A 13,052-nucleotide genomic window follows, 5' to 3' on the forward strand; every position below is an offset into this window, starting at 1 on the left:
TCCAAGATCTCTGAAAACCTTTTCCTAAGTATGCAGGTCTTCCCAATTTTCACTACATGTTAGCAAATTTTAATTGATAACCTCTAAAATAAAAAAAAAATAATTCTAGTATTATAACCCATTTGCCACTATTAGTATGTGAGAAGACAATACATTCAGCAATTTATATTCTTTACTATTAAAATAAACTCAGTGAGTGATAGGCCGCATAAATTGATTCTGATTTTTGTAGTACTGGCTTATATGGAATAAAATACCTCAACAATAAAATAACTTTCTTTAGTTGAAATATCAAGGCAGTCTTCATATATAAATGGATAAACTTCAATCTCAAATTTTAGTACTAATAAGTATTATCTTAAAGCATATGGGAAGAAATAAAAATAAGTCAAGATATTAGAAATGCCGATTAAATTTGATTGATACCAATATGCTAAGAGAATATGCTATTCTCCTAATTTGGAGCTTAACAATCCTGGCAAAATATAACATAGTGACTAGGAAGCTTTGGCAGATTCACTCATCCTCCACAGACCCAGTATATCTACAAAAATACTGCACACATTAAAGAGATCCCTATCTAATCATTGGGTTTCCACTAGGGAGTTTTCAATTCCCAGCTTTCAGGCAATCATCTATATGTTCAAATGGAATTAAACCATTTCCAGCAAGTTGATCCTAAAAATGGCCTGTCATTTCCATTCACACAATGTGGGTCTTGTGGTCAGAATGAGGTGTAGTTTACACTTTCAAATTAATTCAAAATATAATCTTATCTGAAAGAAGAACTTAAATATAAAAGCAGAGCTACTCTTGCTGGGAGTATAAAGTAGCGCTACCTCAAAACTTTCTACTGGCCCTTTTCCCTGATTTTTTTGAGCAGTGTTTGAAATTAATGCAAGAGGAACTGAAAGAATATGTGACCTGGAAACCAGCTCTGCAAGAAATTTTAAGGAGGACTCTTAAAATTCCCCTTTAAGAAGAAGTTCAGTGGAACAATCCACAAAAACAAGGACTGAATAGATATCATGACACTAAACTCATATCTCTCAATAGTAACTCTGAATGTGATCGGGCTTAATGACCCCATCAAAAGGCGCAGGGTTTCAGACTGGATAAAAAAGCAGGACCCATCTATTTGCTGTCTCACCATCCTTATATCAGATAAACTAAAATTTACCCCAAAGACTGTAGTGAGAGATGAAGAGGGACACTATCTCATACTTAAAGGATCTATCCAACAAGAGGATTTAAGAATCCTCAATATATATGCCCCGAATATGGGAGCTGCCAAATATTTAAATCAATTAATAACCAAAGTGAAGAAATACTTAGATAATAATACACTTATACTTGGTGACTTCAATCTAGCTCTTTCTATACTCAATAGGTCTTCTAAGCACAACATCTCCAAAGAAACAAGAGCTGTAAATGATACACTGGACCAGATGGATTTCACAGATATCTACAGAACTTTACATCCAAACTCAACTGAATACACATTCTTCTCAAGTGCACATGGAACTTTCTCCAGAATAGACCACATACTGGGTCACAAATCAGGTCTGAACTGATACCAAAAGATTGGGATCATCCCCTGCATATTCTCAGACCATAATGCCTTGAAATTAGAACTAAAACACAACAAGAAGTTTGGAAGGACCTCAAACACGTGGAGGTTAAGGACCATCCTGCTAAAAGATAAAGGGTCAACCAGGATATTAAGGAAGAATTAAAAAGATTCATGGAAACTAATGAGAATGAAGAAACAACCGTTCAAAATCTTTGGGATGCAGCAAAAGCAGTCCTAAGGGGGAAATACATCACAATGCAAGCATCCATTCAAAAACTGGAAAGAACTCAAATACAAAAGCTAACTTTACACATAAAGGAGCTAGAGAAAAAATAGCAAATAGATCCTGCACCCAGCAGAAGAAGAGAGTTAATAAAGATTCAAGCAGAACTCAACGAAATCGAGACCAGGAGAACTGTGGAACAGATCAACAGAACCAGGAGTTGGTTCTTTAAAAGAATTAATAAGATAGAAAAACCATTAGCCAGCCTTATTAAAAAGAAGAGAGAGAACACTCAAATTAATAAAATCATGAATGAGAAAGGAGAGATCACTACTAACACCAAGGAAATACAAACGATTTTAAAAACATATTATGAACAGCTATACGCCAATAAATTAGGCAATCTGGAAGAAATGGACGCATTCCTGGAAAGCCACAAACTACCAAAACTGGAACAGGAAGAAATAGAAAACCTGAACAGGCCAATAACCAGGGAGGAAATTGAAGCAGTCATCAAAAACCGCCCAAGACACAAAAGTCCAGGGCCAGATGGCTTCCCAGGGGAATTCTATCAAACGTTTAAAGAAGAAACCATACCTATTCTACTAAAACTGTTTGAAAGATAGAAAGAGATGGAGCACTTCCAAATTCGTTCTATGAGGCCAGCATCACTTTAATTCCAAAACCAGACAAAGACCCCACCAAAAAGGAGAATTACAGACCAATATCCCTGATGAACATGGATGCAAAAATTCTCAACAAGATACTAGCCAATAGGGTCCAACAGTACATTAAGAAAATTATTCACCACGACCAAGTAGGATTTATCCCCGGGACACAAGGCTGGTTCAACACTCGTAAAACAATCAATGTGATTCATCATATCAGCAAGAGAAAAAACAAGAACCATATGATCCTCTCATTAGATGCAGAGAAAGCATTTGACAAAATACAGCATCCATTTCTGATCAAAACTCTTCAGAGTGTAGGGATAGAGGGAACATTCCTCGATATCTTAAAAGCCATCTACGAAAAGCCCACAGCAAATATCATTCTCAATGGGGAAGCACTGGGAGCCTTTCCCCTAAGATCAGGAACAAGACAGGGATGTCCACTCTCACCACTGCTGTTCAACATAGTACTGGAAGTCCTAGCCTCAGCAATCAGACAACAAAAAGACATTAAAGGCATTCAAATTGGCAAAGAAGAAGTCAAACTCTCCCTTTGCCGACGACATGATACTCTACGTAGAAAACCCAAAAGCCTCCACCCCAAGATTGCTAGAACTCATACAACAATTTGGTAGCGTGGCAGGATACAAAATCAATGCCCAGAAATCAATGGCATTTCTATACACTAACAATGAGACTGAAGAAAGAGCAATTAAGGAGTCAATTCCATTTACAATTGCACCCAAAAGCATAAGATACCTAGGAATAAACCTAACCAAAGATGTAAAGGATCTATACCCTAAAAACTATAGAACACTTCTGAAAGAAATTGAGGAAGATACAAAGAGATGGAAAAATATTCCATGCTCATGGATTGGCAGAATTAATATTGTGATAATGTCAATGTTACCCAGGGCAATGTACACGTTTAATGCAACCCCTATCAAAATACCATGGACTTTCTTCAGAGAGAACAAATTATTTTAAGATTTCTGTGGAATCAGAAAAGACCCCCGAATAGCCAGGGGAATTTTAAAAAGAAAACCATATCTGGGGGCATCACAATGCCAGATTTCAGGTTGCACTACAAAGCTGTGGTCATCAAGACAGCGTGGTACTGGCACAAAAACAGACACACATAGATCAATGGAACAGAATCAGAACCCAGAAGTGAACCCTGAACTTTATGGTCAACTAATATTCGATAAAGGAGGAAAGACTATCCACTGGAAGAAAGACAGTCTCTTCAATAAATGGTGCTGGGAAAATTGGACATCCACATGCAGAAGAATGAAACTAGACCACTCTCTTTCACCATACACAAAGATAAACTCAAAATGGATGAAAGATCTAAATGTGAAACAAGATTCCATCAAAATCCTAGAGGAGAACACAGGCAACACCCTTTTTGAACTCGGCCACAGTAACTTCTTGCAAGATACATCCACGAAGGCAAAAGAAACAAAAGCAAAAATGAACTATTGGGACTTCATCAAGATAAGAAGCTTTTGCACAGCAAAGGATACAGTCAACAAAACTAAAAGACAACCTACAGAATGGGAGAAGATATTTGCAAATGACGTATCAGATAAAGGGCTAGTTTCCAAGATCTATAAAGAACTTATTAAACTCAACACCAAAGAAACAATCCAATCATGAAATGGGCAAAAGACATGAACAGAAATCTCACAGAGGAAGACATAGACATGGCCAACACGCACATGAGAAAATGCTCTGCATCACTTGCCATCAGGGAAATACAAATCAAAACCACAATGAGATACCACCTCACACCAGTGAGAATGGGGAAAATTAACAAGGCAGGAAACCACAAATGTTGGAGAGGATGTGGAGAAAAGGGAACCCTCTTACACTGTTGGTGGGAATGTGAACTGGTGCAGCCACTCTGGAAAACTGTGGTTTTTCCTTTGAGGTTCCTCAAAGAGTTAAAAATAGACCTGCCTTACGACCCAGCAATTGCACTGTTGGGGATTTACCCCAAAGATACAGATGCAATGAAACGCCGGGACACCTGCACCCCGATGTTTATATAGCAGCAATGTCTACAATAGCTAAACTGTGGAAGGAGCCTCGGTGTCCATTGGAAGATGAATGGATAAAGAAAATGTGGTTTATGTATACAATGGAATACTACTTAGCCATTAGAAATGACAAATACCCACCATTTGCTTCAACGTGGATGGAACTGGAGGGTACTATGCTGAGTGAAATAAGTCAATTGTAGAAGGACAAACATTATATGTTCTCATTCATTTGGGGAATATAAATAATAGTGAAAGGGAATATAAGGGAAGGGAGAAGAAATGTGTGGGAAATATCAGAAAGGGAGACAGAACATAAAGACTCCTAACTCTGGGAAACGAACTAGGGGTGGTGGAAGGGGAGGAGAGTGGGGGGTGGGGGTAAATGGGTGACGGGCACTGAGGGGGGCATTTGACGGGATGAGCACTGGGTGCTATTCTGTATGTTGGTAAATTGAACACCAATAAAAAATAAATTTATTAAAAAAAAAGAAATTAATGCAAGAAATATTGAATATACTTCCACTGCTGGGAGGAGTGCCATGGCTGACATGGCTGAGAAGGGTAGAATGTAATTTTGGCTTTGACTGCATAAAATGATTTTAATTTCCTACTAGAGTGACAAATTTGTTAAGTTGCTTAAAGAACACTAATGTTAATCCAAGTGTGCATAATATTTATAACAAAATTAACCTAAAAAGTATAGTCCTGCCCACTAGTTTACAATGTAATCTAAAGATAATGTTGGATCCAGAGAGAAACAACTGATTCTCCTTTCAACTTCCTGGGGACCGGGGATACTTACTATTCTCTCTTGAAACTTAATTCTTAGTGCCTCTCAATTTTGTATGCACATGTGCTCATATGAAATAAAGACAATTCAACTGTCAATGTCCTTTGTGACCTATGCTAGTGTGCATCCCCCACTCTACTTTTTATCATTCTCTGCTGCCTGTACATTGCTCAGTTTTGATTCACAGCATTATACCACATGACATGTTTGTTTATTGTCTCCCCATTCCCAGCCAGAAAGCCTGTAAGTAATATGAACTCATCATTTATTTGTCAAGTGAATAATCCTCCTAGTTTTTGGATCCAAAATTTCATGATTCTAAGGTTTTCTGCAAAATAAATCAATTGTATTCATGGTATCACTCTCTTTCAGTTAAAACAATAGCAAGTAACTAAGATAATATGTCATATCTAGAAACTTCCTTTCAATTTAGTTTATCAAAGGTTACCTACTCACTTTGTTTCAGGTGCTGTACCAGGTGTTAGGGAAATTAACTATAAGCCTAGGGGAGTTAGGGATGTGTCTCATGTAGCTAAACCAACAAAGTCTATTATCAATTGGTTTATTTTATAGTCCAATTTGATAAAGTTGGATTCCTACACCAAGCTAAGTTTTTCTTTTTTAAGATTTTATTTATTTGAGAGAGAGCAAGAGTGGAACACATAAAAGAGGGAGAGGAAGAGGGAGAAGCAGACTCACAGGTGAGCAGAGAACCCATGTGGGGCTTGATCCCAGGACCCTGGGATCAGACGCTTAATTGACAGAGCCACCCAGGTGCCCCACCAAACTAAGTTTTAAATGAATCAAAGATTTAAACATAAAAACCATATTATAAGAGAAAAATTAATTTTTAAGACAATGTTATAGTTGAAAAAGCCTTTTAAAATATAACCCCAAACTCAAAAGACAGAAAAGAATGATACATTTGGCTGCATAAAATTAACAAAACTAAAAGCAAAGACCTGCCTTCACCCACCCAAAAGAGCTCACTATTACAAAAATCAAAAGACAGTTGGGGGGGATCCCTGGGTGGCTCAGCGGTTTGGCGCCTGCCTTCAGCCCAGGGCGCGATCCTGGAGTCCCGGGATCGAGTCCCACGTTGGGCTCCCTGCATGGAGCCTGCTTCTCCTTCTGCCCGTCTCTCTCTCTCTCTCTCTCTCTCTCATGAATAAATAATAAATAAAAAAAATCTTTAAAAAAAAAAAAAAAAGACAGTTGGGGAAAAAATATCTGCAACTCATATTTCAGACAAATAACTAACTTTTTCAGTGCTTAAAGGGGTCCTAGAAATTAATAAGGAAAAGATCAATACCCCAACAGAAAAATAGGATAAAACAGTTAACAAAAGGTAAATGCAAAATGTTCAACCTCATTTATGATAGAAATGCACATTAAAGCAACAATAAATTACTATTTTCTTGTATTGGAAAATTTGATAACATGATGTGATAATGCAAAACAATGAAAAACAATCACATATTGTTGTTGGGGCATAACTGGCACAGCTTCTGTGAAGAACAATCCTTCAAAATCTATCAAAACAAAACATGCAAATATCCTTTGACTCAACAATTCTAGTTCTAGGAGTTATTACACCTGCACATATTCAAAATGACATAAGTATAAAGATATTCACTGCAACACTGTCTACAATAACAAAATAATGTAAGCAATTTAAATACCCATAAGTACAGGATTGGTAAGGAAATTATGCTGTATCATGCAATGAAATACTATGTAGCTGCTAAAAAAGAGTAAGAAGCTCTATATGTATTTAAAATATACTAAGGGAAAAAAAGCAAGGTGCAAAATGTATGAACTTATTTCATTGAAAAAGAAGACTATTTGCATAAATGCTTGTGAATGCATATACTATCTCAGAAAGCACAGACAAGAAACCAGTGGTGGCAGTGGTTACCTCTTATGAGGCAATTGCTGGAGACAAGAGAGCAAGGGAGGCTTATTTTCAACTGCTATTACTTAAAACAACAACAACAACAAAAACTGCCTGAATTTTATACTATTAAAAAATAAATGAATGATTAAAAAGTGTTTTTTAAAGTCCATGTGATATATACCTCCTCTCTATATTATATATGCTTAACATTTCTTAAATGTCAGAATGAATACTGGGAATATTATTGAAGGAATATATTCATTCAAGGTGATCACCAGCCTATTATGCAATTTTGATGTTGGCTGTTTAGACTTCCTTAGAAGAATGTTTATCGTTAATCTGTGTTTTTCCACATTTTAACTTCTATTCCTCAAATTACTCTTTCATCCAAAAAAAGTTCCAATTTTAAAATTATTTTCATGCTTGTTTGCATTATGGAGAGGCCTTTAAAAGGAAAGTTGAGAAAGGAGAGAACCGCAGAACACTAAATGTCCAGGAGACAAAAAACATTCCACAAAGGTTAAAAGAAGGAAGTAATGGAAAAGATGTTTTCTCAGAACGTTTTACAAGGGAAATTTCCAAATTCTTCTATTCACGAAATTGCCTTTAGTTTCCTATAATTATATTTCAGTTTGCATTCTTGCTTCCACCTGCACCCCTGCCCGTTTATGAGAGAAACGGAGAAAGGAAGCAGTCGGAAAGTGGGAGTAAATAAACTGTGCCAGCAGAAGCAGCAGCTGAAAAAGAAGTTACCAAAGAAAAGGCTAACAAGACTGGGCGAAGCTGCAAGTAAGAAGCGAGGTAAGGACGCTAAACAAGAGAAGAACACAGACCGGGAAGCTCTTTTTCCGTTCAACACTCAGCTCGCTGCTTTCTGCGCAGGTGACTGAAGAGGGCTCAGCCTTAGGCTCCGCCCAGCTGCCTACACATCCCAGGGGGGTTGGGCGTGGAGGACTGAAGCCAACTCCTCCTGGTTTTACAGGAAAGGAAAAAAAGGAAGTGAACCTCTGAACTTTTGATCATTCTACTGAAGTTTGTGTGATTTTCTAGAAGGAGAAGGAAGGGTAATTCAGCAATATAAATACCATGTAATAATCTGAAAATGAGCTGTAAATTCCAGTTCAGGCAGGCACTTTCCAACTATGATCACCAGCAAATCACTGTAAAAAGGATTTTGTGAATGGATATACATATACATAAATGTATTTAGGACAGTGCCTAGCATGTATGTAGTAAATACTCAGAAAACATTAGCTGTTATTATTAAAGTCTACACAAGTTTGCGTAAAGAAAATATTTTTCTGTTGAAATTTTTTAAATTATAGGTTACTTAAGTGGTTGTCCTATTAAAACTAGACTATAAGGCAGGATAGTCTAAATGACCCTTGAGATCCCAAAATATGGTTCTGGTTGGTTCAGTCTTACCTATTCCAACAGTTTCAGTATTTATCAGCTTATTTTCCTTCATTTAGTGTCTCCCACCCAAGACAGTGTGAACTTATTGTTTCTATACAGGATTAGATGTAAATTCATAACATAATCATACATAAACTTTTAAAGTTCTCAAGAAAAGGCAATGATTTACAGAACTACTCTATTTCTAAATAATAAAATCATTCTGTATTTTGGTTGCTGAGAGTTACCAAAATGTCTACGGGATCTGTGGGTTTAATTCAGCAAGCAGTCACTGGACCTGAACTTCACAGCTACTCTGAGAATACTGTGCATATATTCTACATGTTTAAGTAAATTCACCATTTTCTCCTGATCTGCAACAGCAGATATTACATTAGTGTATGGCCATTATTCAATTATTTTCAGGTAAAGTATTAAAGTACACCATATGAAGCTGCAGAAAAATCACAATTTCATATGGTTTAGCATAAGTATGTTTTGCTCATAACATACTTTTAAAAACTTCTTTGGGGGAAAGCAGCTTTCGTATTTGTTTTACGAAAACTATTATTTTTGTTTTATAAAAATCATTTGGTGGGAGAGGGAAATGAGCTCTTGCTCAATAGCTCAATTTCCAACTTTGTATTCTTCATGGTGCTTTCTTTCCACATGGTACTGGCTGCTTGATGTCAATTTATTAAACAAATTAATATTAGTAAGAACTATAAATTTTCAAAGGTTTTCTTTCTTTTTTTAATTTTTTTTATTTATGATAGTCACACAGAATGAGAGAGAGAGGCAGAGACACAGGCAGAGGGAGAAGCAGGCTCCATGCACCGGGAGCCCGACGTGGGACTCAATCCCGAGTCTCCAGGATCGCGCCCTGGGCCAAAGACAGGCGCTAAACCGCTGCACCACCCAGGGATACCCTCAAAAGTTTCCTTTATTGAAGAAATATATCTAACACACACACACACAAAAATGAAATTGGAGCTAGAGAATGGTTAAACACATGATTTTCCCATTCCTTGTACTCAATTACACTGATACTTTCCAATCCACCAAATTCCTTAAATTAATTCCTTCATCAGGTATTTTTGAACCCTTCTTGAATTCCAGGCTCTCTAATGGAGCCTATAAACAAACTACAAAACAATATGATAGAGACTGGATGGAGGAAGAAGCACAAAGTATTAAGGAAGCACCCTCCTTGGGGAAAGTGGGTAGAGAACACAAGAGAACTTTTAAAAGCAAGCAACACTAGAGGGGATACTTTAAGGATAAGTGGAAGCGTGACAATTTTGTTTCATAAAGATGAAAAATATTTTGTAAAAGCTCCATGCAAAAACCAGTAGAATCTTACAAACCAGCTTCCCAAACAAACCGCAATACCGTAATTTGCATTGAACTTGACCATATAAGCCAAAAAGCTCAAGTATAGAGATAAAAATTCCAACTTCAGATATTTAATTTACATAATGCAAAGACCACTCATCATTTATATCCAGAAAGTGATCTTTGCGTTCACCAACACTAATACATCTTATTAATATCTAGTGTAGGTGTGGAATTAAGTTTATAACTGATGCCAAATTAACTCCAATGGCAACATGCAGATTCAAATGTAGGAGAACTTAAAGTCTAGTCCTCGGGGAGGGGGGGGGAGCTCATGAAAAAGTCCTACGCTGACCTTTCAAGAAAGAGTTGACGTTTGCCCACTCAATCTCTCCCTCCAGTAAGTTTAACATTTATTTATTTATTCATGAGAGAGAGAGAGAGAGAGAGAGAGAGAGGAGCAGAGACACAGGCAGAGGGAGAAGCAGGCTCCACGCAGGGAGCCCGACGCGGGACTCGATCCCGGGTCTCCAAGGTCATGCCCTGGGCCGAAGGCAGATGCGCAGCCGCTGCCCATTCCTCCAATTTTAAGATAGGGCTTAAATGCAGACAAAATTTTTAATACTGGAAATTGTCATTTTGCCCTCAGATATTAAGTTCTGCCTAATTTTTTCTGACAAAAAAAATAACTTTTTTGTTCTTTTTGAGGAAGCAAAGATTTGCAGGATCTTTGTAGCACCTCTTAACTACACGTACGCCTTCCTGACACAGCTAAACACAGCTTGTCTCCTTCCCCTAAAGACCCAGAGGGGCAGGGCCGTACTTAGCTTGTGGAGACCAAGCCCACCTCCAAGATCCTCCAGAAGCTCCGCTCTGGGGGCGGCCTCGGAAGGCGCCAGCTTGGGCCCCGCCTCCAGTCAGACATCTACTCACTTTCCAAACCCGCTCCTTGCGGCCAGCAAGCAGGTTCCCTCAGTCCAGAAGTGCCAGGCATCAAAGATTCTGGGAGCGTTTAAAATATGTGCTTGACGCCCTCCCTACGTTTACAACTTGGGGGGTTTTCTTGAAAAACCCCACACGCTGCACAGCCCCGCGGGCTCGCCCCCCGGAGGGAGCCTGCTCGCCGCCTCGGGGGTGGCTCCGCGCGCCGCCTTCCAGGTTCTCACAGCTCCACCCAGAGCTGGACCGATAGCCAATAGCGTGTAAGGACTCTAGGAAGCGCGATGACGCAGGCGCCGACGTCCACGTGATGACGCAGGCCGCGTCGCCGTCTCCAAGGAGCGGCCCGGGGCACCGGTTTCAAAGTCGCAGGGCGGGCCGAGTGGACTTCCGCGGCTGGCCCCGGGTTTCGCCGGCGTCCTGGAGTCGACCCCCGCCTTCCTCCCCGAACGCTGCCCCCAGGACGCCGCCGCCCGGCTGCTCGCCGGCTCTGTCGGCTGTGTCCTGAGCGGCCCGGCACGACCCCGAGTGACCTGCGGGACGCCTCCGGCCGCCCGCGTCCGCGCTTTACCCGGCCGGGATTCGGGGCGGGGGAGGGGGGGGACGAGGCCCCAAAATTCACGTGGCGGATCCTCGGCGCGCCTGGCATCTGAAGTCCGCTGCCCGGTCGAGGGGCCGCGCTGGGACTCGGGAGAAGAAGGCGCGGCGGGGCTGTCGACGTGAGGAGGATGCTGCCTACGCCCTCGAGAGCTTGACAAGCCCCGGAGCGTCGCTCTGTCCTGTGTCTCCGCACGGCGAGCTCTGGTGGTGGTGGTGGGGGGGGGGGGGGGGGGTCGGGTCGCTTTTGTTGTTCTTTTTTTGTTTCATTTTTGGAAGAAAGTGGCAGGTGGTGAAATCCCAAGGAAATGGCCACGGAAATCGACTTTCTGAGAGACCAAAGTAAGCTCCGTATCCCTCTGTGGAAAATGGTTACCCTGCGTGGCGAGGTTGCCGACCGGCTACTATTTTCGAATATGCCCGTTCGGTGCATGGAAATTTTGGAGAAACTCAAGTCAGCTTTACGGGAAAGCCTGGCGGGCGGGCGGGTGGGTGGGTGCGTATATGCTTAAGCAGAACATCGCCTGGTTCCTCCTTCAGCTGGACGCGGTTAGTATGTTCCTCGCATGCCCCGGAGAACTCAGAGGGGCGAGAGGCCAGGAAGAGTCTCCCCAAGGCACAGTTGTGGCTGTTTTTTTTTGTTTTTGTTTTTTTAATATTCATGAGAGAGAGACACAGAGCGAGGCAGAGGGAGAAGCAGGCTCCACGCAGGGAGCCCGACCCGACGTGGGACTCGATCCCGGGCCTCCGGGGTCACGCCCTGGGCTGAAGGCGGGCGCTAACCCGCTAAGCCACCCGGGCTGCCCAGTTGTGGCCGTTTTTGTAAGGAGATGTTTATGTAAAGTCCCGTTTCGGTTACGTGTACGTGCCAGGCTCTCAACAGGCACCGCTGCTGCAAAGAGGTGGACAGTCCTGCCCTCCAGGAATTTAATTTGAGGAAAGAAATCCGTAAATTCCATAGATACACGCAAGTGGCAGCAGGTGCTAACTCTTACGCCTCGGTTCCTTCATGGGGTTGTTGGAATGATTAAATGAGAGTTTTGTTTTGTTTTTTAGGATTTTATTTATTCATGAGACCTGGGGTGGCGGGGGGGGGGGGGGGGGGCATAGAGAGAAGCAGGCTCCATGCAGGGAGCCCGACGTGAGACTAGAACCTGGGACTCCAGGATCACACCCCGGGCTGAAGGCAGATGCTCAACCACTGAGCCACCCAGGTTGTCCCCGATTAAAGGAGTATTAAAATATGTAAAGGCTGGGGCAGCCCCGGTGGCTCAGCGGTTTAGCGCCGCCTTCAGCCCAGGGCCTGATCCTGGAGTCCAGGGATCGAGTCCAGGGATCGAGTCCCGGTTGGGCTCCTTGTATGGAGTCTGCCTGTGTCTCTGCCTCTGTGTGTGTGTGTGTGTGTGTGTGTGTGTGTCTCACGAATAAATAAATAAAATCTTTTAAAATACGTAAAGGATTTAGCATAGTATCTGACACTAAACATATTTAACTATTAAAGGACTGTTATTAACTGTGATCAAGGAAGGTGTCATTTGGGCTAAAGCTTGAAGTACTAATACGAATCTGCTAGACAAGAACTGTGTG

The 13,052-nt window shown here is 41.1% G+C and overlaps 2 protein-coding genes across 15 annotated transcripts in view; one reads left to right on the top strand and one right to left on the bottom strand.

The window, feature by feature from the left end:
- Positions 1 to 11,110, bottom strand: part of C20H4orf33 (chromosome 20 C4orf33 homolog) — a 301,568-nt gene extending 290,458 nt beyond the window's left edge. For 6 of the 10 annotated variants that reach the window (XR_013358783.1, XR_013358782.1, XR_013358785.1 and 3 more), the window contains exons 1-2: positions 10,863 to 11,110; positions 8,033 to 8,169 (exon numbers count right to left, since the gene is read on the bottom strand). Coding sequence is in view for 4 of the 10 variants with exons in the window: in XM_077861030.1 (XP_077717156.1) it covers positions 8,033 to 8,169; positions 10,863 to 10,923 (198 nt within the window). In the remaining 6 variants the exon portion in view is untranslated. Of the gene's footprint in view, positions 1 to 8,032; positions 8,170 to 10,776 lie in introns of all 10 variants that reach the window. The other 4 variants (XM_077861029.1, XM_077861031.1, XM_077861033.1 and 1 more) reach the window with 4 other exon arrangements.
- A 573-nt stretch (positions 11,111 to 11,683) lies between these two features.
- Positions 11,684 to 13,052, top strand: part of SCLT1 (sodium channel and clathrin linker 1) — a 176,000-nt gene continuing 174,631 nt past the window's right edge. For 4 of the 5 annotated variants that reach the window (XR_013358780.1, XM_077861025.1, XM_077861027.1 and 1 more), the window contains exon 1: positions 11,684 to 11,807. Coding sequence is in view for 3 of the 5 variants with exons in the window: in XM_077861025.1 (XP_077717151.1) it covers positions 11,774 to 11,807 (34 nt within the window). In the remaining 2 variants the exon portion in view is untranslated. The remainder of the gene's footprint in view (positions 11,808 to 13,052) is intronic. The other variant, XM_077861026.1, reaches the window with a different exon arrangement.

This window comes from Canis aureus, chromosome 20 (genome assembly GCF_053574225.1).
Source record: "Canis aureus isolate CA01 chromosome 20, VMU_Caureus_v.1.0, whole genome shotgun sequence".
Lineage (NCBI taxonomy): Eukaryota > Metazoa > Chordata > Mammalia > Carnivora > Canidae > Canis > Canis aureus.